The sequence below is a fragment of the Salmo salar genome, chromosome ssa25, assembly GCF_905237065.1.
Source record: "Salmo salar chromosome ssa25, Ssal_v3.1, whole genome shotgun sequence".
Taxonomy (NCBI): Eukaryota; Metazoa; Chordata; class Actinopteri; order Salmoniformes; family Salmonidae; genus Salmo; species Salmo salar.
The window spans coordinates 25,951,280-25,976,975 of NC_059466.1; the positions used below are offsets into that span (position 1 = coordinate 25,951,280).

Genomic DNA, 25,696 nt, shown 5'->3' on the forward strand with positions numbered 1-25,696 from the left:
GTTCTGGCGCCTTCTGAGAGCCTATGGGAGCCTTAGAAAATGTCACGTTACAGCAGAGATCCTTTGTTTTGGATAGAGATGACAAAGAAGGCCAAGAAATGGTCAGAGAGGGCGCTTCCTGTTTGGAATCTTCTCAGGTTTTGGCCTGCCATATGAGTTCTGTTATACTCACAGACACCATTCAAACAGTTTTAGAAACTTTAGGGTGTTTTCTATCCAAATCAAACAATTATATGCATATTCTAGTTACTGGGCAGGAGTAGTAACCAGATTAAATCGGGTAAGGTTTTTATCCGGCCGTGCAAATACTGCCCCCTATCCCCAACAGGTTAACTATAGCTCAGCATTCAACACCATAGTACCCTCCAAGCTCAACACTAAGCTTGAAGCCCTGGGTCTGAACCCCGCCCTGTGCAACTGGGTCCTGGACTTCCTGACAGGCCACCCTCAGGGTGGTGACGGTAGGAAACAACCCCTCCACTTCGCTGATCCTCAACACAGGGGCCCCAAAAGGGTACGTGCTCAGCCCCCTGCTGGACTCCCTGTTCACCCATGACTGCATGGCCACGTACGCTTCCAACTCAATCATCAAGTTTGCAGACGGCACAACAGTAGTAGGCCTGACTACCAACAATGACGAGACAGACTACAGGGAGGGGTGGAGGGCCCTGGGAGAGTGGTGCCAGGAAAATAACCTCTCACTCAACGTCAACAAAACAAAAAGGAGCTGATCGTGGACTTCAGCAAACAGCAGAGGGAGCACGTTCCTATCCACATTGACGGGACCGCAGTGGAGAAGTTGGAAAGCTTCAAGTTCCTCTGCGTACACATCAATGACAAACTGAAATGGTCCACCCACACAGACCGCGTAGTGAAGAAGGCGTAACAGCGCCTCTTCAACCTAAGGAGGCTGAAGAAATTTGGCTTGGCCCCTAAAACCTTCACAAACTTTTACCGATGCACAATTGAGAGCATCATCACCTGGTACTGCAACTGCACCACCCACAACCGCAGGGCTCTCCATAGGGTGGTGCCCAGCGCATCACCAGGGGCAAACTACCTGCCCTCAAGGAAACCAACAGCACCCGATGTCACAGGAAGGTCAAAAAGATCAAGGACATCAACCACCCGAGCCACAACTCATGTAGCCTTGCCAATAGGCCTATATGTTTTGATAAGGTTTGTGTCATAACTGAAGTGTCCTAATAACTTCTTAAAATTAAGCACATTAATCCACTTTACAAGAGGTTTAGCGCCTAACTGGCATACATAACCAGGGTGTGAATTTCAAGTTTGGGAAGATAATCTTCGAAATAAAAAGGCACCTTTATAGTAAAAGCATTACATGTGTAATCGCATTTGCAGTCACTTTTGATAATGGAGTTTTCCTGCTAATGGAATATTTGCTCTTATAGCCTCCTGCCATGTAAGTATTGCTGCGCTTATAATGTGAAGAAATAGCCTAATAGTTTATCAACATCTTAAGCTAAATGTTCTGCTCTGTTGCGTCAGCAACATTGCATAAAAAAATGTGTTTTGATGCTAGTGGTTGTATTAATTTTGGATCTACCGTATGCCACTACTATCCCAGATTATGTTTGGAATATTTATTTATCACACAGAATAGGTTGACTTTTGTACTATGGGGGGTATAATAGATTGACATAGGCTAGTGCTTTTGCTGTTCGTTAGGGCTACTCATCTTGTTGACTGACGAAAAGCAAATGTGGACAGTTTCTCAATATGCACCTCGAAATTAGATAAGGACGCGCGCAGTTGTGTCCATCTTCACTTGTAGCATGTGAGAAAGACCCCATCACGTGATGGAGAGCCATGTGAGTGGGAGGTGCTTAGGAGCGAGCAGCACTCCGGGCCAAGGGCACAACGGCCACTGGCTGCAAAATAAAACATTTTTAGGGTGCAATTTGAGGCATTATCAAGTACTTCTCAAATGGTGAATGAGAGACTAATTTAGTGTGTACCGCCTGCGCAAATAAGAAAGCAGAGCTCATGCCTTTCAAGCAACTTTTTCAAATCATCGCATCATGCAGCCTCACAATGTATTAAAAATCAAAACATATAGCCCAACATTTGTAGAACAACTAAAGTTGCATTAATAACTCTAAATAAAGCATATAGGAGGACCTGTTTCTCTGTTAATCGCTCAACACAGAATAACAGCATGTCCGCACTCCCTCAAATCGTTTGGAGAAAATATCCTTTCTATTTTATTCAGCTTTGTTCAATTGTATTCTTCATACTATGAAATAATATAAAATAATGGCATTAAATTCTAAGCAAATGTTGTCTGCTAAATGAACTAGTGTAGCCCACAGCCATTTGTCATAGCCACATCAGGACAACTCAAAGTATGCTATTCTGTTCTTCTGAAATGATCTAATTTAGATTAACCACATGACAATGATTGAGATATCGAGACGTTATTATAAATTAAATGAAACTGTTTCACAAAAATGTGCATATGAAAACCATAACTGGCAGGCAGATCGGTATAAATTGTAAGACAAACTGGCATTCCACATGAGAAAGGTTGCAGACTCCTCGTGTAGCCTATTACCGGCAACTTCAGGAGAGTAATGGCAGAACCTGCGAAAGCCAGCAGGAGCGGGAGGAGAATAGTTGGGTCTGGTTATCTAGATCTCTGGTGCCCTCTTGAGGCATTTGTCTTATTTCATCAAAGCGTAAGGTTTAAGCATCGGACAAGCTCAATGCATATAGTTTATTTTATCAAAACACAATGTGTGTCTATATACGGAAAAATACAGGTTTAAAAATGTCGACCAATATATTGGTAGAAAGAACAGACCACTTTCAGTCAACGAAGATTTTTTTTAAGTTGGGACAGCCCTACTGTAGTCTAAGTTGTACCATCTACGGACCAGAAGAGATGAGGTCAGTGATCAATTTTTTTTAATTTTATATTTCACCTTTATTTAACCAGGTAGGGTAGTTGAGAACAAGTTCTCATTTGCAACTGCGACCTGGCCAAGATAAAGCAAAGCAGTTAGACACATACAACATAGAGTTACACATGGAATGAACAAAACATACAGTCAATAATACTGTAGAAAAAAAAGAAAAAAGTATATTTACAGTGAGTGCAAATTAGGTAAAATAAGGGAATTAAGGCAATAAATAGGCCATGGTGGCAAAGTAATTACAATATGGCAATTAAACACTGGAATGGTAGATGTGCAAAAGATGGATGTGCAAGTAGAGATACCGGGGTGCAAAAGGAGCAGAATAAATAAATAAATACAGTATGGGGATGAGGTAGATAGATGGGCTGTATACAGATGGGCTATGAACAGGTGCAGTGATCTGTGAGCTGCTCTGACAGCTGGTGCTTAAAGCTAGTGAGGGAGATGGGAATCTCCAGCTTCAGAGATTTTTGCAGTTTGTTCCAGTCATTGGCAGCAGAGAACTGGAAGGAAAGGCGACCAAAGGAGGAATTGGCTTTGGGGCTGACCTCCATATACTTGCTGGAGCGCGTGCTACGAGTGGGTGCTGCTATGGTGACCAGCGAGCTGAGATAAGGCGGGGCTTTACCTAGCAGAGACATGTAGATAACCTGTAGCCAGTGGGTTTGGCGACGAGTATGAAGTGAGGGTCAGCCAACGAGAGCGTATAGGTCGCAATGGTGGGTAGTGTATGGGGCTTTGGTGACAAAACGGATGGGACTGTGATAGACTGCATCCAGTTTGTTGAGTAGAGTGTTGGAGGCTATTTTATAGATGACATCGCCGAAGTCGAGGATCGGTAGGATGGTCAGTTTTACGAGGGCATGTTTGGCAGCATGAGTGAAGGATACTTTGTTGCGAAATAGGAAGCCGATTCTAGATTTAATTTTGGATTGGAGATGCTTAATATGAGTCTGGAAGGAGAGTTTACAGTCTAGTCAGACACCTAGGTATTTGTAGTTATCCACGTATTCTAAGTCAGAGCCGTCCAGAGTAGTGATGCTGGATGGGCGGGCAGGTGCGGGCAATGATCGGTTGAATAGCATGCATTTAGTTTTATTTGCGTTTAAGAGCAGTTGGAGGCCACGGAAGGAGAGTTGTATGGCATTGAAGCTCGTCTGGAGGTTAGTTAACACAGTGTCCAAAGAAGGGCCAGAAGTATACAGAATGGTGTCGTCTGCGTAGAGGTGGATCAGAGAATCACCAGCAGCAAGAGAGACATCATTGATGTATACAGAGAAGAGAGTTGGCCCAAGAATTGAACCCTGTGGCACCCAAATAGAGACTGCCAGAGGTCCGGACAATAGGCCCTCCGATTTGACACACTGAACTCTATCAGAGAAGTAGTTGGTGAACAAGGCGAGGCAATCATTTGAGAAACCAAGGCTGTTGAGTCTGCCAATAAGAATGTGGTGATTGACAGAGTTGAAAGCCTTGGCCAGGTCGATGAATACAGATGCACAGTAATGTCTCTTATCGATGGTGGTTATGATATCGTTAACCTCTCTACGCTTGCGTCCCACCTACTCAACAGCCAGTTGAATCCTGTGGCGCGTTATTCAAATACCTTAGATATGATATTACTTCAATTTTTAAAAAATATGACTATTTTACACCATTTTAAAGATAAGACTCTCGTTAATCTAACCACACTGTCCGATTTCAAAAAGGCTTTACAACGAAAGCAAAACATTAGATTATGTCAGCAGAGTACCGAGCCAGAAATAATCAGACACCCATTTTTCAAGCTAGCATATAATGTCACAAAAACCAAAACCACAGCTAAATGCAGCACTAAATGCAGTATTGACACAGCTGGATAAAAAACATACCCGATTTAATCTGGTTACTACTCCTGCCCAGTAACTAGAATATGCATATAATTATTGGCTTTGGATAGAAAACACTCCAAGTTTCTAAAACTGTTTGAATGGTGTCTGTGAGTATAACAGAACTCAAATGGCAGGTCAAAACCTGAGAAGATTCTGTACAGGAAGTACCCTGTCTGACCATTTCTTGGCCTTCTTTGCCATCTCTATCCATTACAAAGAATCTCTGCTGTTACGTGACACTTCCTACGGCTCACATGGTCTCTCAGAAGGTGGCAAAAAGCTGAATCGTGGCTTTGCAGGCTCTGGCTGAAAAAAAGTAGCGCGTTTGGGTAGTGGCTGGTCACAGTACTGTGAGACTCAGGCTCGTGCCCGCGTCGACCGAATGCTTTGTTTTCTTTCCTCTGTTTACCAAAACGGAGATTCCCGGTCGGAATATTATCGCTTTTTTACGAGAAAAATTGCATAAAAATGGATTTTAAACAGCGGTTGACATGCTTCGAAGTACGGTAATGGAATATTTAGAATTTTTTTGTCACGAATTGCGCCATGCTCGTAACCCTGATTTACCATTTCGGATAGTGTCTGGAACGCACAAACAAAACGCCGCTATTTGGATATAACGATGGATTATTTTGGACCAAACCAACATTTGTTATTGAAGTAGCAGTCCTGGGAGTGCATTCTGACGAAGACAACAAAGGTAATCAAACTTTTGTAAAAGTAAATCTGACTTTGGTCAGGGCTAAACTTGGTGGGTGTCTAAATGGCTAGCCGTGATGGCTGGGCTATCTACTGAGAATATTGCAAAATGTGCTTTCACCGAAAAGCTATTTTAAAATCGGACACCTCGATTGCACAAAGGAGTTCTGAATCTATAATTCTTAAAATAATTGTTATGTTTTTTGTGAACGTTTATCGTGAGTAATTTAGTAAATTCCCCGGAAGTTTGCGGGGGGGTATGCTAGTTCTGAACGTCACATGCTAATGTAAAAAGCTGGTTTTTGATATAAATATGAACTTCATTGAACAAAACATGCATGTATTGTATAACATAATGTCCTAGGTGTGTCATCTGATGAAGATCATCAAAGGTTAGTGCTATATTTAGCTGTGGTTTGGGTTTATGTGACATTATATGCTAGCTTGAAAAATGGGTGTCTGATTATTTCTGGCTGGGTACTCTGCTGACATAATCTAATGTTTTGCTTTCGTTGTAAAGCCTTTTTGAAATCGGACAGTGTGGTTAGATTAACGAGAGTCTTGTCTTTAAAATGCTGTAAAATAGTCATATGTTTGAGAAATTGAAGTAATAGCATTTCTAAGATATTTGAAAATCGCGCCACGGGATTCAACTGGCTGTTGCGTAGGTGGGACGAATTCGTCCCACCTAGCCCAGAGAGGTTAACATGCATGAAACCAAGGCTTTTACGGTTGCAGAAGTCAACAAATGAGAGAGCCTGGGGGATGGGAGTGGAGCTAGACACTGCAGGGCCTGGATTAATCTCTACATCACCAGAGGAACAGAGGAGTAGGATAAGGGTACGGCTAAAGGCTAACAGAACTGGACGTCTAGCACGTTCAGAACAGAGAGTAAAAGGAGCAGATTTCTGGGCACGGTAGAATATATTCAAGGCATAATGTACAGACAAAGGTATGGTAGGATGTGAATACAGTGGGGGTAAACCTGTGCATATAGTGATAATGAAAGAGATATTGTCTCTAGAAATAGCATTTAAACCAGGTGATGTCACTGCGTGTGTGGGAGGTGGAACTAAATTGTTAGCCGAGGCGTTTTGAGCAGTGCTAGAGGCTCTACAGTGAAATAAAACAATAGTTACAAACCAAAACAACAATGGACAAGGCATGGTGACGTTAGGGAGAGGCATGCGTAGCCGGGTGATCATAAGAGTCCAGTGCGTGGCTTCAGGCAGCTTCCGGCGGGCTAGCAGGCTAACAGAAAGGCCTTAGATGGGCGACGCGATGGAGGAAAGTCTGTTGTGGCCTCCTCGTGCAGTTACATCAGCGGACGGATCAGCAGGGCTCCGTGTGGTAAACCAGGCCAATTGGCAAAATATGTATAGTGGCCAAAGAAATATGTCCTTAGGGCCTCTTAAGCCAGCAGTCCAATGTGCTTTAGATAGCTAGCAGGCCGTGGATAAGCGGGGGACGTCAGGGGACGTTAGCTGCTATAATTCTTGGTGAAAAAAAATGCATATATACATATAATAATAAAAAATTTAAAATAGGTTCAGAGCTTGCGGTAGGAATCCGGAGATATGGAGAAGAATAAGTCCGACTAGCTCTGGTTTGAGTCGCGCTGTACAGACTGGCGAGAGTTGTCCGGGATAAAGGTAGCTGATGACCGCTAGCAAAGGATAGCTGACTGCTAGCTAGTAGCTTCGGAATGTATTCAATGGGCCTCGTAAGCTAACAGTCCGTTGTGCTCTAGACAGGTAGCATTCAGGGGACGTTAGCTGAGAAGGTCGGAAGATGAGAAGGTTCAGAGCTTGCGGTAGGAATCCGGGGATATGGAGAGAAAAATAGGTCCGGTATGCTCTGGTTGAATTGCGTTGTACAAACTGGCGAGAGCTTTCCGAGCTAACGGTTAGCTGATGACCGTTAGCTGGCTAGTTTATGTTGGAGATTCCAGTAATAGAGGAAGAGAAAAATACTTTAGAGAAAAAGCAGGTCCACACCACATTGGGTGAGGCGGGTTGCAGGAGAGTATTTTGAAGTAAGGGGTTAGAAAAATATAAAAAGACATGCGAAGAAAAATATATAAAAATATATATTCATGGGACACAACAGGACGAAGGACAAACACATCTGACTGCTACGCCATCTTGGATTAGCCAGATTAGATCAATGTTGAACTTTCTCCTCTAGTCTCCCTTTCTCACCTTAACAAGCAGCCTGATGATGTTGTGTTTGATGCCACAGTCAACAGCCACCACTTTGATGGGGTTACCTTTCCCAAACACTCTGGTCTCCTGGAAACACAAGAAAAATGAAAGTATATCATCATCATCAACAGCGGGGAATATGTTTTGCAGCAGAATCATATCCATAATAACAGCATACACTTGATCGTATAGCAGTCAGAACGTACCTTTGTTGAGACTTCTGCTACAATGTTCTGCTGGTTAGGGTCTGATATCTCTATTGGATGGCCCTCAAACTCGATCTTCCCCAACACTGTACCCTGGTCACAAAATAAAGAGATACATTTTCTGTCAAAAACAGCTTTTTTCTTCAAGAGGACAACTAGTCATGTTTCTTTAAATACAATCAGAGTAAAGCAGTAACAAGACTAGCTTCCTGTCCAGGGAGTGTACTTGTACATCAAGCTGCCTCAAGCTACATAGACAGCAGATAGGCTCCTGCCCTATAGGCCATTCTGGCTTTGACAAGGCTTACAGTAAAAACAATTTTACCTTGTCTCTGATGATCTTGGTCAGCATCCTAGTATCCACTCCAAACAATGCAGGGACCTTTCAAACAATGAGAAAATACTAATTGCCATTTGACAACATTAAAATTGCAGTAAGACTTGTGCTTGTCACGGCTGTTGTTGGTGAATGAGGACCAAAACGCAGCAGGTACGTGAATGCTCATCTTGCTTTTTAATTATCTTTCAAAACGAACATACAAAACACAAAAACACGAACGATCAACAAAAACAGTCTGGTAAGGCACAAGGCGAAACACAGAACAATCACCCACAAATCACACATACAAACACACCCTAATATATGGAACTCTCAATCAAAGGCAGATAGACAACACCTGCCTTCAACTGAGAGTCCCAACCCCAATCAACCAAACATAGAAACACACAACCTCCATCGCCGGGGGGCAGTCTGGGCAGTCTGGCAATTCGGGAGAGTCTGGGCAGTCTGGCAATTCGGGACAGTCTGCGCAGTCTGGCAATTCGGGACAGTCTGCGCAGTCTGGCAATTCGGGACAGTCTGGCAATTCGGGACAGTCTGGCAATTCGGGACAGTCTGGCAATTCGGGACAGTCTGGGCAGTCTGGCAATTCGGGACAGTCTGGGCAGTCTGGCAATTCGGGACAGTCTGGGCACTCCGGGGCAGTCTGGCCACTCCGGCAGTTCAGGGCAGTCTGGCCACTCCGGCAGTTCAGGGCAGTCTGGCCACTCCGGCAGTTCAGGGCAGTCTGGCCACTCCGGCAGTTCAGGGCAGTCTGGCCACTCCGGCAGTTCAGGGCAGTCTGGCCACTCCGGCAGTTCAGGGCAGTCTGGCCACTCCGGCAGTTCAGGGCAGTCTGGCCACTCCGGCAGTTCAGGGCAGTCTGGCCACTCCGGCAGTTCAGGGCAGTCTGGCCACTCCGGCAGTTCAGGGCAGTCTGGCCACTCCGGCAGTTCAGGGCAGTCTGGCCACTCCGGCAGTTCAGGGCAGTCTGGCCACTCCGGCAGTTCAGGGCAGTCTGGCCACTCCGGCAGTTCAGGGCAGTCTGGCCACTCCGGCAGTTCAGGGCAGTCTGGCCACTCCGGCAGTTCAGGGCAGTCTGGCCACTCCGGCAGTTCAGCGCAGTCTGGCCACTCCGGCAGTTCAGCGCAGTCTGGCCACTCCGGCAGTTCAGCGCAGTCTGGCCACTCCGGCAGTTCAGCGCAGTCTGGCCACTCCGGCAGTTCAGCGCAGTCTGGCCACTCCGGCAGTTCAGCGCAGTCTGGCCACTCCGGCAGTTCAGCGCAGTCTGGCCACTCCGGCAGTTCAGCGCAGTCTGACCACTCCGGCAGTTCAGCGCAGTCTGACCTCTCTGGCGACTGTTGACTGGCGGGCAGCTCTGACGACTGTTGACTGGCGGGCAGCTCTGACGATGACTGTTGACTGGCGGGCAGCTCTGACGATGACTGTTGACTGGCGGGCAGCTCTGACGATGACTGTTGACTGGCGGGCAGCTCTGACGATGACTGTTGACTGGCGGGCAGCTCTGACGATGACTGTTGACTGGCGGGCAGCTCTGACGATGACTGTTGACTGGCGGGCAGCTCTGACGATGACTGTTGACTGGCGGGCAGATCTGACGATGACTGTTGACTGGCGGGCAGATCTGACGATGACTGTTGACTGGCGGGCAGATCTGATGATGACTGTTGACTGGCGGGCAGCTCTGATGAAGACTGTTGACTGGCGAGGCTGGGTTGACGCACTTGTAGCCTGGTGCGTGGTGCTGGTACTGGGTTTACCAGATTATGTACACGCACCTCCAGGCTAGTGCGGGGAGCGGGAACAGGACGAGTCGGACTGGGTTGACGCACTTCCGGGTCCGCACGAGAGACAGGAGCTGGAAACCCAGGGCTATGGAGGCGCACAGCCGGTCTAGATCTTACCTCCTGCACAACCCGCCTTGGCTGGATGGAACTAGTAGCCCTGTACGAGCGGGGTGCTCGTACAGGGCAGACTGGGCTGTGCAGGGGCCTGATGGTAGCCGTGCGTAGAGCGGGAGTTGGGTAGCCTGGTCCTCGGAGGCGTACCGGCGACCAGATGCGCTGCGCAGGCATCCTCCTACCAGGCTGGATGCCCGCTCTAGCACGGCACCTGCGAGGGGCTGGAATAACGCGCACCGGACTGTGCGTGCGTATGGGTGAGATAGTGCGCTCCTCAGCGAAACATAGCGCTCTCCACCCCATACGCTCCTCCATATAACCACGAGTAGCTGGCTTCCGGCTCTTCTTACGCCTAGCCAAACTACCCGTGTGCCCCCCCAAAAAAATTTCTTGGGGGTGCCTCTCGTGCTTCTCCTTCAGCGCGTACTTGGCCTCGTACCACCGCCTCTCTGCCTTGGCTGCCTCAATTTCCCCCTGCGGGCGTCGATAATCCCCAGCCTGATGCCAGGGTCCGGCCCCGTCCAGAACTTCCTCCCAAGTCCACTTCTCCCGCCAGTCCAACTCGAACTCCGTCTGCTCCTTCCTCTGCTGCTTGGTCCTTTGGTGGTGGGTGATTCTGTCACAGTTGTCTTCGTCTTCTGACGATAATGCGAAATCGTCATCAGAAAATGTGGACCAATACGCAGCAGGTACGTGAATGCTCATCTTGCTTTTTAATTATCTTTCAAAACGAACATACAAAACACAAAAACACGAACGATCAACAAAAACAGTCTGGTAAGGCACAAGGCGAAACACAGAACAATCACCCACAAATCACACATACAAACACACCCTAATATATGGAACTCTCAATCAAAGGCAGATAGACAACACCTGCCTTCAACTGAGAGTCCCAACCCCAATCAACCAAACATAGAAACACACAACCTAGACTAACCATAGAATTAACTAAACATAAACCAAAACCCGGAATTACTAAATCAAACACCCTTTACACAAACACACCACCCCGAACCACATAAAACAAATACCCCCTGCCACGCCCTGACCAAACTACAAAACAATTAACCTTATATACTGGCCAGGACGTGACAGTGCTGTTAGAAAATGAGTCGAAGTGCCATGTTTTCAAAAGGTTCTTTAAACCACTGTAATCAGAACTGGTGCATTAGCCAAAAGTAAAACATCAAATTCATTAGTAGTGGGTCTGCACTCAAAAAAGTTATTTTATTTCTCAATTAATAAAAAGAAAATCTCCTTTTTGAGGGCAGACCCACCACTAATGAGAACTGTAACGCTGGGGACTTATGTTGACTATGTTAGAAGACGTTAAGGACTGTAATGCTGTCTCTACTACCTTCTCCTCCTGTAGCCACTGTCCCAGGGACTTGACAGAGTTCCAGTGGCTGTACTCATGACTGTAATCCTGCACCAAGAGTCCAGATACCTACAGAGATCACAACACAAACCCAACATGAGTCACAACACAAACCAAACACTTGAGTTATCAACCTAATAAAGCTATTATTTATTTCCTCTGTAAAGAGTATGAGACCTTGTAATATGCACTTTAAATACCCTGAAAGATTGACTTGACTAACAGCGAAGCAAAGGAGCTGCCAACTTTAAAACATAGCATAACAAAACACTGCTCTTTTACCACATCTTTCCCAAACATTAGGCTACTATTCTGGCCCTCCTATTTATCTCAACTCTCCATTTCACAGCTTTTCTCTTATTGAATTAAATTCTGACATTGTCCTTTTTGCCTCAGTGGATCAACGTTAACTATTTCTGACCAAATTCCCAAAAGCATTTGGCGTGCATTTTCACCAAGCCTCGCTGCTTCTTAACACACCGCTCGCTTAACCCGGAAGCGAGCCAAACTAATGTATCGGCTTGCAGGCGGTCGGCCCGACAAGGAGTCACTAGAGCGAGATGAGCCAATGAAATCCCCCAAACTCTCCCCTAACCCAGACAATGCTGGGCCAATTGTGGGGCTCCCGGCTGTAGTGGCGCACAGCAGTGCCTTAGACCACTGCGCTACTCGGGAGGCCCCAGAATTATACATTCATTTATTTATTTTTGTTTCGTTTTGTACCCCTTTTTCTCCCCAATTTTGTGGTATCCAATTGGTAGTTACAATCTTGTCCCATCGCTGCAACTCCCGTACGGACTCGGGAGAGGCGAAAGTCGAGAGCCATGTATCCTCTGAAACACGACCCTGCCAAGCCGCACTGCTTCTTGACACACGGCTCGCTTAACCCGGAAGCCAGCCGCACCAATGTGTTGGAGGAAACACTGTACAGCTGGCGACCGAAGTCAGTATGCATGTGCCCGGCCCGCCACAAGGAGTCGCTAGAGCGCGATGGGACAAGGACATCCCAGCAGGCCAAACCCTCCCCAAACCCGGATGACGCTTGGCCAATTGTGCGCTGCCTCATGGGTCTCCTGGTCACGGCCGGCTGTGACACAGACCGCTGCGCCACTCGGGAGGCCCAAAATTATACATTTATGATATTTTTTTTAATGCATTGTTTTCTCTTTATTGAACCTGCCCGCCACCCACACGCCCTTCATACACACAATATTTCATGACCCTAAACCCATCCGCCCACAGATATACCCACTGGGTTATGAGTCAACCCGCACATCACTAACACAGACATGTTCACACACACACACACACACACACACACACACACACACACACACACACACACACACACACACACACACACACACACACACACACACACACACCTGTATACGGTCTGACTCGATGTTCCTCCTCAGGCCCAGCTCATCCAGCTCCTGAGTGTTTGGAACGCCGTAGTTCCCCACTATGGGGTAGGTCAGGGTCAGGATCTGACCTCTGTAGCTGGGGTCAGTCAAAGCCTCTGGGTACCTTTAGAAATGTGTACTTATTATAGATATACATAGGTAACCTATTTGTGCTGGTTGTTGTCATGTTTGGTATGAGAGTGACCATAGGAGTTGGAAAAACTGCTTACCTGTCCCCTGGTTAGGACAAAATTGTCTCCCACAATGTAAACATACTGTGATCCATGCACTTTGCAATGATGATGACTGACTGTTAATGGTGATTTAGACAAGACTGATCTCTTACCCCACCAGGCCAGTGTTGAAGACCAGCTCCCCAGCAGCAGAGCGTTCATCCCCAAAGGAGAAGCCCTTCATCCGGGTACCATCCTCCAGGACCAGGTGGGCTATCTGGGCCTGGGAGAGGAGGTGAAGGAGGAGGAGCAGGAAGAGAGGGACAAGGATGAAGAAAAAGAAGACATAGCATTATACTAAACTGTTGGAAAGCATTGGTAAATTACTCTTCACGTTAGCCTACACAGTATAGAACACATCCAAGAGTTGGACTGGTAACTGGGCTACTGAGTAAATACAAGAACGTGGTGGAAAAACTACTACAATACATTCACAGACCTATTATATGGCAGTGGCACCTTTTTATATTACAATGACCCTTTGTTAATAATTCAATAGGACCAGGTCAGGCTATAAAAAAGTAGCCAGCCTTGCACAAGCCTTGGTTTGTGCTAGCTGGAACAGCTCATAGGAGCAGGAGCCTATGTACAAGTACACCCTCTGGACAGGACACTAGTTTATCGCAGAGCCTTACCCCCATCTATCTCTTTAATGCTGAGTCTCAAGCAGAGACGCATCAGATCAAACTCCCAACCTTAGGGTGGGCACTTTAATCACAAGGCCACTGAACTAGGCTACACAGTGCATTCAGAAAGTGTTCAGACCCCTTGACTCTTTCCAAATTGTGTTATGTTACTGGTACCTAACAGTGTTCCGTACTAGGGCTGCACCGATATTACATTTTTGGCTGATACCGATATCCGATATTTTCCTTGCCAAAAAACAAGGCATACCGATACCTGATATAAAAACTTTTGTGGCCTTTTAAGTATTCTAGTACAGTTAAATGGTTAACACCCACGCACACACACATGGATGCAGCGGTCTAAGGCACTGCATCTCAGGGCAAGAGGTATCACTACAGTCCCTGGTTCGAATCCAGGCTGTATCACATCCGGCCGGGATTGGGAGTCCCATAGGGCGGCGCACAATTGGCACAGGGTCGTCCGGGGTTGGCCGTCATTGTAAATAAGAATTTGTTCTGACTTCCCTAGTTAAATAAAGGTTACACACAATGACCAAAAAGTTATTTTGTTTGCATTTACGCATGTCCCCATTACCAGTAAAACAGAATCAAAACCTATTTATTTCACTTACTTGCTGTGTTGTTTCGTTGTACATTTGTTCAGTCATTTCATTCTCATCCAGGATTTCATCATACATGTCAAGCAGTGAAGTTTCAGCTCTGCCTGTCCCGCTCTTCCTCGGTGCACACGGTCACTGTGTCCGTTTCCATCTTGTCCAGCTATGTCTGTAACATTTCACATAAACCCTGTTTCTTGTCTGCATCGAAGTAGCGGTCCTTGTACCTAGCATCGAGCATGGTGGCGACACAGTAAAGAGGCTCAAATTACACCGAATCGCTTGTTCACAGCCTCGAGTACTTTTGTAAGTTTTAACCCCACGGTCTGTGTGGGCAGTTTTGTTGAGCAGGCGTTTCAATGCCATGAGAGGGTATCACGTCTTCTGCAGATGCACTTGATTAGCTTATTTCTCCAGTCAGTTGTTCGAATGGCGCTAGGAATGTGTTCATGTTTCCAAGTTTCAAACATGTTCTCAAATGCCATTGAAATGGCAGCAGTGGTATGACAACCAGTACATTCTTGAGCATGCAATACGGCTTTCCTTAGTACGAAATCCTCGACCCACTGCGCTGTCAGACTCAGCATGCTCATGGGGCTGACGTCGCTGGTCCAAATGTCAGTCGTGAAGCTAATAGCAGTGACCCCCATAGCAAGTAGCTCATGGATGTGTTTCAACAATACTGTGTAACTCCGGTAGGGCAACATCTGAAAAATAGTGCCTACTTGTTAGTGTGTACCAGTGCTCGACCATATGGCAAAAGCCAACGTCATCCACGACAGAGAATGGTTGATTGTCAAGGGCAATGAATTCCATTATCTTGGCGTTAATGGATTTCACCTTTGAGTTGTCTCACTGAAATTCTTACTCTTTCAAATGACTGCTGGACTTGAACTTGATAAATTGTTGGAAGTGTGCGCTTAGTATTTTTCTGCTTTTGTTCTGTGTAGTGCTGTATTTTTCGTGGCGTCACAACATCATCTACGTACAAAATGTAGGTATGCACATCAGCTTTGTCATCGGTTTTGCACATCAGCCGATGTTGGCATTTTTAGCAATTATCGGCCGCATAACCGCATTCAAAACAAGGCTGCAATGAAAACTAATAGGACTGTAGCGACTGTGTTGGTATCAAAATCTGGGGTGTAAACTATGTTTCCATTGAAGCGTTGATTGACATGGTAATGGACCAATAGTATTCGAGGAAATATAAAAAAACTGACCCCTCTGACGCTCATTGTGTGCCGTAAGGCGTCTTTCCACCAGGGGTGGTGCTTCTCTCCCAGATTAAAAACTTGCTTAACCATAAACCAGTGCACAAACCTTCATTATTCATGACTTTCATTTAAATGAGCATTAGTATTAATATTATTATGGCTAATATTCCATTATTGCCTTGTTCAGGTGTGGCAGGTAGCCTAGTGGTTGGAGCGATGGACTAGTAACCGAAAGGTTGCAAGATCAAATCCCTGAGCTGAAGGTAAAAATCTGTCGTTCTGCCCCTGAACAAGGCAGTTAACCCACTGTTCCTAGGCCGTCATTGTAAATAAGAACTTGTTCTTAACTGACTTGCCTAGTTAAATTAAAGGTCAAATAAAAATATATTAATAATTTGTCATGAGTAGTGTGCTAATAGCAATGCGGTCATCAATTACACAAACACTGAATCAATCAATAATGAATTGCATAAGACTGATGTGCAGAATCAGAAAAAGAATACCACTGCGCCAACCTCTGATCTGCATTTAAACAAGCAAACGTCACCTGCTGACAAAGATGTTATTTTTTGCTCTCACGTTTGCTGTGTTAACGTTTTGAAATACCTTTGCTGTGCCAACCTATTCCCGAGAGCCGTGTGTTCAATAATTGTGAAATCTCAATAACGCATGTCCTAAAATCTCAAAGGGTGCTATCTATTAAACTTGTTTGCAAATGACATGCTCAAACCCAAATTGAGACGCCACATTCCTGCGTGCCTCTCTTTCTGCTCTTGATTGTGCACAGGTGAAGAAAATGAACTGGACTCCCAAAAGGCATGTTACCCAACTGCAATAGTTGTGGAACTATGTGGAATGTTTTTGGACAATTGGCTACCTGTAAACAGGTACTGACAGGAGGCAGTACCACCTCCCTCAGGCTGCTCCCTGCCTTCACCTCCTCGTAAGGAACCTGTAGTTGTTCAAGGGTGTAGCAGTGCTGTTTCTTGGGCTCGTTGGGCCTTTCCCTTTCCCTTCTACTGTCATAATACAATTCTATTTGTTTTTTTTGTTTTGTTCATGCAACATAATTTATTAAGATGGTGCCAAGGAAATGGACTCACAAATATGGATATCATTTCCATGGAATCCAACATAACGTTATTGCATATTTCATGGAAAGGGCAGGTGTTCATGTACACTCAGTGTGTATGATGGAGTGAGAGGACAGAGGTGAAATGATGTTAGAACTGTTAATTGTTATATTTATTTTTTATATTAATATAGTTACCTTACAGTAATTTACTAACGTTAAGTCGTTTATAAAAGTATTTACAGTTGAAGTCGGAAGTTTACATACACTAAGTTGACTTCATTAAAACTCGTTTTTCAACCACTCCACAAATTTCTTGTTAAAAAACTATAGACTTGGCAAGTCGGTTAGGACATCTGCTTTGTGCATGACACAAGTAATTTTTTGAACAATTGTTTACAGACAGATCATTTCACTTATAACTCACATTATCACAATTCCAGTGGGTCAGAAGTTTACATACACTAAGTTGACTGTGCCTTTAAACAGCTTGGACAATTCCAGAAAATGATGTCATGGCTTTAGAAGCTTCTGATAGGCTAATCGGCATAATTTGAGTCAATTGGAGGTGTACCTGTGGATGTATTTCAAGGCCTACCTTCAAACTCTGTGCCTCTTTGCTTGACATCATGGGAAAATCTAAAGAATCAGCCAAGACCTCAGAAAAATAATTGTTGACCTCCACAAGTCTGGTTCATCCTTGGGAGCGATTTTTAAATGCCTGAAGGTACCACATTCATCTGTACAAACAAGTATAAACACAATGGGACCACGCAGCCGTCATACCTCTCAGGAAGGAGACGCGTTCTGTCTCCTAGAGATTAACGTACTTTGGTGAGATAAGTGCAAATCAATCCCAGAACAACAGCAAAGGACCTTGTGAAGATGCTGGAGGAAACAGGTACAAAAGTATCTATATCCACAGTAAAACAAGTCCTATATCGACATAACCTGAAAGGCCGCTCAGCAAGGAAGAAGCCACTGCTCCAAAACCGCCATAAAAACAGCCAGACTACGCTTTGCAACTGCACATGGGGAAAAAGATCGTACTTTTTGGAGAAATGTCCTCTGGTCTGATGAAACAAAAATAGAACTGTTTGGCCATAATGACCATCGTTATGTTTGGAGGAAAAATGGGGAGGCTTGCAAGCCGAAGAACACCATCCCAACCGTAAAGCACGGGTATGGCAGCATCATGTTGTGAGGGTGCTTTGCTGCAGGAGGGACTGGTGCACTTCACAAAATAGATGGCATCATGAGGTAGGAAAATTACGTGGATATATTGAAGCAACATCTCAAGACATCAGTCAGGAAGTTAAACCTTGGTCGCAAAAGGGACTTCCAAATGGACAATGACCCCAAGCATACTTCCAAAGTTGTAGCAAAATGGCTTAGAGACAACAAAGTCGAGGTATTGGAGTGGCCATCACAAAACCTGACCTCAAGCCTATAGAAAATGTGTGGGCAGAACTGAAAAAGGGTGTGCGAGCGAGGAGGCCTACAAACCTGACTCAGTTACACCAGCTCTGTCAGGAGGAATGGGCCAAAATTCACCCACCTTATTGTGGGAAGCTTGTGGAAGGCTACCCGAAACGTTTGACCCAAGTTAAACAATTTTAAGGCAATGCTACCAAATACTAATTGAGTGTATGTAAACTTCTGACCCACTGGGAATGTGATGAAAGAAATAAAAGCTGAAATAATTCTCTCTACTATTATTCTGACATTTCACATTCTTAAAATAAAGTGGTGATCCTAACTGACCTAAGACAGGGCATTTTTACAAGGATTAAATGGCAGGAATTGTGAAAAACTGAGTTGAAATGTATTTGGGTGTATAGGTGTATATAAACTTCTGACTTCAACTGTATCTTGTGCTATTGGAAGTTATAGTATTAACCCTAATCATTCTCATGCTTTGTTCATTAACATTATATAAAGTAACATTATATTCCTTCATATCTCTGAAAATAAAGTTCCCTACTTTGTGTAACTTGTACATTTCACTGTATATTTATTTACCAAGAAATTATCAATAGTAAGTGTAAATTTCTTGTGAGTTCATCAATCATCAATTCATTTAATCAACAGTTTGTTTTTTGCGTCATCACTTCGGGCCATCATGACTCAAAAGCCGTGACAGCCGAAGTTTACTTGTGAAGATAACTTTAGCGCCGCCCTAAAACCCCAATTCAAATTCAACAAAAACCATCAGATAGGTATGTAATGAGTCATTATATAAAAACTCTTTAGAGAGTTTTATTTGCATTTAGAGGTGATAAATTGAACAAATCAGGTAAAAAAAAAGCAGTTTCCCCACGACATATCTTCCACTTTCAGTATCACTCACTAACGAGGCTAGAAACACAGTGTACCGGTACACATGTCAATGTGCGGGAGTACAGGTTAGTCGAGGTAATTTGTACATGTAGGTAGAGGTAAAGTGACTATGCATAGATAATAAACAGCGAGTAGCAGCAGTGTAAAATCAAAGGGGGGGTGTCAATGTAAATAGTCCGGATTAGAGGTCGACTGATTATGATTTTTCAATGTCGATACCGATTATTGAAGGATCAAAAAAAGCCGATAACGATTAAAATCGTCCGATTTTTATAAATATGCAATAATGACAATTACAACAATACTGAATGAACAATGCACACTTTTATTTTAACTTAATATAATACATAAATAAAATCAATATTAAATAAATAATGAAACATGTTAAATTTGGTTTAAAATAATGCAAAAACACAGTGTTGGAGAAGAAAGTAAAAGTGCAATATGTGCCATGTAAAAAAGCTAACATTTAAGTTCCTTGTTCAGAACATGAGAACATATGAAAGCTGGTGGTTCCTTTTAAACACGAGTCTTCAATTTTTCCAGTTAATTAGTTTTAGGTTGTCATTATTATAGGAATTATGACGAGTCGACTATTTCTCTCTATACCATTTGTATTTCATATACCTTTGACTACTGGATGTTCTTTTAGACAGTTTAGTATTGCCAGCCTAATCTCGGGAGTTGATAGGCTTGAAGTCATAAACAGCACTGTGCTTCAAACATTACTAAGAGCTGCTAGCAAACGCAGTAAAGTGCTGTTTGAATGAACGCTTACGAGCCTGCTGCTGCCTACCACCGCTCAGTCAGACTGCTCTATCAAATCATAGATCATAGACTTAATTATAACATAATAACACACAGAAATACGAGCCTTAGGTCATTAATATCGTCAAATCCGGAAACTATCATTTCGAAAACAAAACGTTTATTCTTTCAGTGAAATACGGAACCGTTCCGTATTTTATCTAACGGGTGGCATCCATAAGTGTAAATATTCCTGTTACATTGCACAGCCTTCAACGTTATGTCATAATTATGTAAAATTCTGGCAAATTAGTTCGCAACTAGCCAGGCGGCCCAAACTGTTGAATATACCAAACTGTTGCATATGCCCTGACTCTGCGTGCAATGAACGCAAGAGAAGTGACACAATTTCCTGTCACGTTCGTCGTAAGGAGTGGACCAAAATGCAGCGGATATATTGAACATCTTCTTATTTATTAAAGAAAACACACTTAAACAAAAACAAACGCCGAAAACAGTCCCGTAAGGTGCACAGACTATACAGGAAACAACCACCCACAAAACACAAGTGAAACAAACCCCAACTAAATATGGCCTCCAATTAGAGGCAACGACAACCAGCTGACTCTAATTGGAGGTCCTACCAAAACCCCAACATAGAAATAGAAAAACTAGATAAACACATAGAAATAGAAAATGTAGAACATAAACCAAACAACCCGAACCACACAAAACAAACACCCCCTGCCACGCCCTAACCAAACTACAATAACAAATAACCCCTTTTACTGGTCAGGACGTGACATTTCCCTAATTTAATATTGCCTGCTAACCTGGATTTCTTTTAACTAAATATGCAGGTTTAAAAAAATATAACTCTGTGTATTGATTTTAAGAAAGGCATTGATGTTTATGGTTAGGTACATTTGTGCAACGATTGTGCTTTTTTCGCAAATGCGCTTTTGTTAAATCATCCTCCGTTTGGCGAAGTTGGCTCAAGGATCTCTCTGTACTTTGCTCCGTTCATCTTTCCCTCGATCCTTACTAGTCTCCCATTCCCTGCCGCTGAAAAACATCCCCACAGCATGATGCTGCCACCACCATGCTTCACCGTAGGGATGGTGCCAGGTTTCCTCCAGACGTGATGCTTGGCATTCAGGTCAAAGAGTCAAATCTTGGTTTCATTAGACCAGAGAATCTTGTTTCTCATGGTCAAAGTCCTTTAGGTGCCTTTTGGCAAACTCCAAGCAGCTGTCGTGCCTTTTGCTGAGGAGTGGCTTCCATAAAGGTCTGATTGGTGGGGTGCTGCAGAAATGGTTGTCCTTCTGGAACGTTCTCCCATCTCCACAGAGGAACTCTGTAGTTCTGTCAGAGTGACCATCGGGTTCTTGGTCACCTCCCCGATTTCTCAGTTTGGCCGGGGGCGGCAAGCTCTAGGAAGAGTCTTGGTGTTTTCAAACATTTTCCCATTTAAGAATGACGGAGGCCACTGTGTTCTTGGGCACCTTCAATGCTGCAGACATTTTTTGGTACCCTTCCCCAGAGCTGTGCCTCGATACAATCCTGTCTCGAAGCTCTATGGTCAATTCCTTTGACCTCATGGCTTGGTTTTTGCTCTGACATGCACTGTCAACTGTGGGACCTTATATAGACAGGTGTGTGCCTTTCCATATCATGGCCAATCAATTGAATTTACCACAGGTGGACTCCAATCAAGTTGCAGAAACATTTCAAGGATGATAAATGGAAACAGGATACACATGTGCTCAATTTCAAGTCTCATAGCAAAGGACATTTTTAAAAACCAAATTTTTTGGGGTCTTTATGGGATAGGATAGATTGTGTGTAAATTTGTCAGAGCTTTCCTTGATAGCAGGAAAGGGTAGAGTCAAGCGCAGGAGACTGAGGTCCGTTTGAACAGATGTTTTAATAATCACTGATAAATAAAGTCGCCATAAGGCAGGGTGCACAGAATATCCGACAGGAGGACAGCTCCAAAATACAACACACACGGGGCGCAGCCCGGCAACCCTAATGCCTAAATCCAAAAATACGCGGCGTGGCTGAAGCAGCGCAAAATGCCAACTGTCACAAAGGACCTGACATGAAACAATCCCGCACAAATTCCCAAACAAAAAGGACAAACTAAATACCCCCCTCCCCCCCCACTAATGACTAACAAGGAACAGGTGCGGACCTAGACAGACAAAACCAAAAGACACAGAAACGTAGATCGGTGGCAGCTAGTAGGCCGGCGACGACGACCGCCGAGCACCGCCCGACCGGGGAGGGGCGCCACCTTCTGTGGACGCTGTGACAAAATTGATGAGGCGAAAAAATAATTTCATCAATTTTAGAATAAGGCTGTAACGTTACAAAATGTAGAAAAGTTCAAGGGGTCAGAATACTTTCCGAATGCACTGTAGGTAATCCTTACTGTTTGTATGAGGTGTTTTTACGACGCAAGGAACATTTCTGTGAAGACAGCATATTATTGTCTATCTTAAATCGTTATGGAGAGAAGGCTTAGCCTAATTCATCAGTAACAAAGGAAACTAGAGGTAGCTATCTACCACCAGCTCCTGACCCACTCAATGAGGGGCCATATTCTCCTGGTCAGTTGTGAATGCTGAGGTAGACTATTCTCTTGTTCTATTTTTCATGGCCTAGCCTAGGATTATCCACTGTGTGTGTGTGTGTGTGTGTGTGTGTGTGTGTGTGTGTGTGTGTGTGTGTGTGTGTGTGTGTGTGTGTGTGAGAGAGCGTGTGAGAGAGCGTGTGAGAGAGCGTGAGTGTGTGAGTGTGTGAGAGAGCGTGAGTGTGTGAGAGAGCGTGAGTGTGTGAGAGAGTGTGAGTGTGTGTGTGGTGTTAAAGCCCAATACCGTATCCTACACATATTTATAAAAATCACAAAATGGCATTTAATGTTATGCCAATATAGATAAAGTTCATGGAAATATATTGCATTGAGTAATCATGCAATGTTGAGCAATATCTTTGCTTAGCCAGATTTGCCAAACTGCACCCCAAACGAGTAAATCAACATGACGCAACACCACAAGGGGATTGGCCACCATCCATTCATTTTATTGGCCCCACTGCAACACAAGAACACGACTGTTTCCATGACATGTGTTTTTTTTCCAAATGCAAGAGAAAGTTGACCTGTTGTCAACTGCATTTAGCTGACTGAAGCAAGTTCGAGCATGCTTTATTAGTGGGCTGGCTAGCTAGCTAGCTAACGTTAGTTACCTCAACAATGAATTGTTTTAGCTATTATTGACAATGAATGACAACTTACGTTAGCTTATTCCTAGCTAGCTATAATGCATGGTCAATGACATCAAACTTTCGCAAACTATTGCAAGTCTACTCCTCAATTAAAACGTTTTAGAATGAAAGAAAAGCAATATAGCTGGTTAGCTAGCTGGCGAATGTATTACCTTAACACTGAAGAGCCTAGCAGACCTCCTCAAACAAGCAGGGTTGCTACTTCTTCTGGCTGCGAGCCATCCTTGCCTCAGTGATTTGACGACGTTGCAGGCTGTCAATATTTTTGTCATATTTCGTCTTTAATTCACTTATTCTGACTCTGTTAGGTGTTGTCCTACAAGGGAAAAATGAATCCGTGCAGAACGTGTTGTTGTCAAAGTTTTTTCTATTGAGAAAGAGCGGTCCACTGAAATTAATGAATTTGGGCTCAAGCAGCCCGCGTGTCTCATCCAAAGGATTCCAGACAGATAACTCCGAATGCAAACAGACGATCAACGTGGGTTGGCTGCAATTGGCTGCAACGTAGTTTTTTTCGGCGCGTTTCTTTCCGCTCAACATTTTGATTGGCTGTGAATCGGTGAACATGGTGGATTAAACAATGTAAAAAATTCTGCCCTGTTAGCATTGAACCAGCCATGCTTGCTTTGCGTGATGCATATGTCACAGTCACAGAATATTTGTATTATATAAAGTATGCTGTTTTACGACTAGGTTCCAACATATTCCTAGTATGTATAAACCCTCAACGAAAAAATTACTTTAATGTGAACTCAGTTCACTGTAACATGACTAACTTGACCTTTCGCTCCATATAATAGGGTCTAGGTTACAGATGCTGATCTTAATTTGAGCCAGTTTGCAACAGCAGCAGGAAAATAACTCTGCAGCAACAGGAAATATTCATTATTATGTGGATTATAATTAATGGACACTTTTGTAGGGGTTGATACATGTTTTGTTAGGTCAAATCATAGGGTGACGCACAATTGGCCCAGCGTTGTACGGGTTAGAGAAGGATTTGGCCTGGGTAGGTCGTCATTGTAAATAATGAATTTGTTCTTAACTGACTTGCCTAGTTAAATAAAGGTTAAATAAAATACATTTAAAAAATCCAGTCTGAAATATCAAAGTGGTCACTACAAACTTTAGAAGCCCTTTTAAAACTAAAATACACTACAGGTTTACATCTCCATCTACAAAAGAGTGATCATTTTAAGATCCTACATCTAAATATAACCTACTAGCAGAAAGGTTTCTTCTTTATTTAGTGAGTTCCATCAAACATGGCACTTTATTACATGTGTGGTACATGTTTATATGTGATTGCATTTCAGGATGGTTCGTCTCCATGGGGAATCATCGGCTATAGTCTAATGGAGCAGATAACAAGAAAATAAGTCCAATTAACCATATATTATTAACACTGCTTTGGTGCTTTGACATAAATTGCATTTTACTTTTTTCACCAACCTTGTGCCTCTGCCTGCCACTCTGCTGGGTTCAGCATTATCTCTCTCCCTGTGTGTGTGTGTGTGTGTGTGTGTGTGTGTGTGTGTGTGTGTGTGTGTGTGTGTGTGTGTGTGTGTGTGTGTGTGTGTGTGTGTGTGTGTGTGTGTGTGTGTGTGTGTGTGTGTGTGTGTGTGTGTGTGTGTGTGTGTGTGTGTCCATGTTAGAAGCCGGTAAAACGGTTCCACCCAATCAACTCACTCGGGGAATAAAAAAAAAAGGTGCAATTTTGACATTTGGTTCTGCATAGGGAGTTTTTCTCTTGTTATGTTAGTCACTGACAGTCACTCAATTAGCCCATGTCAGCTAAATGTGTTTAGATTGGTAAAATAGTCCAACCAGCTATTAAAACTCCAATCAAATCAAATGTTATTGGTAACATACACATATTTAGCAGATGTTATTGCGGGTGTAGCGGAATGCTTGTGTTCCTATCTCCAACAGTGCAGTAGGATCTAACAGTGCAGTAGTATCTAAAACAATTCACAACAATACACACATCTAAAATTAAAAGAATGGAATTAAGAAATATACAAATGTTTGATCAAGCAATGTCGGAGTGGCATTGACTAAAAAAGCTTGGGTACAGTAGAATGGAATACAGTATATACATATGAGATGAGTAAAGCAGTATGATAACATTATTTGAACATTATTAAAGTGACTAGTGTTCCATTATTAAAGTGGCCAGTGATTCCAAGCCTATGTATATAGGGCAGTAGCCTCTAAGGTGCAGGGTTGCGTAACCGGGTGGAAGCCGGCTAGTGATGGCTTTTTAACAGTCTGATGGCCTTGAGATAGAAGCTGTTTTTCAATCTCTCGGTCCCAGCTTTGATGCACCTATACTGACCTCGCCTTCTGGATGACAGCGGTAACAGGCAGTGGCTCGGGTGGTTGATGTCCTTGATGACCTTTTTGGCCTTCCTGTGACATCGGGTGCTGTAAGTGTCCTGGAGGGCAGGTAGTTTGCACCCGGTGATGCGTTGGGCAGACCGCACCATCCTCTTGAGAGCCCTGTGGTTGTGGGTGGTGCAGTTGCCGTGCCAGACGGTGATACAGCCCGACAGGATGCTCTCAATTGTACATCTGTAAAAGTTTGTGAGGATTTTAGGGGC

At 43.9% G+C, this 25,696-nt stretch overlaps 1 protein-coding gene across 1 annotated transcript in view; it reads right to left on the bottom strand.

Moving 5' to 3' along the window:
* cps1 (carbamoyl-phosphate synthase 1, mitochondrial) overlaps positions 1-23,568 on the bottom strand; it is a 101,271-nt gene extending 77,703 nt beyond the window's left edge. Inside the window, exons 1-7 of the mRNA XM_014173741.2 lie at positions 23,246-23,568; positions 13,297-13,406; positions 12,930-13,074; positions 11,524-11,613; positions 8,248-8,304; positions 7,923-8,015; positions 7,714-7,803 (exon numbers count right to left, since the gene is read on the bottom strand). Of these exons, the coding sequence (XP_014029216.2) occupies positions 7,714-7,803; positions 7,923-8,015; positions 8,248-8,304; positions 11,524-11,613; positions 12,930-13,074; positions 13,297-13,406; positions 23,246-23,365 (705 nt within the window). The 5' untranslated portion in view covers positions 23,366-23,568. The remainder of the gene's footprint in view (positions 1-7,713; positions 7,804-7,922; positions 8,016-8,247; positions 8,305-11,523; positions 11,614-12,929; positions 13,075-13,296; positions 13,407-23,245) is intronic.
* Between the last annotated feature and the right edge of the window lie 2,128 nt (positions 23,569-25,696).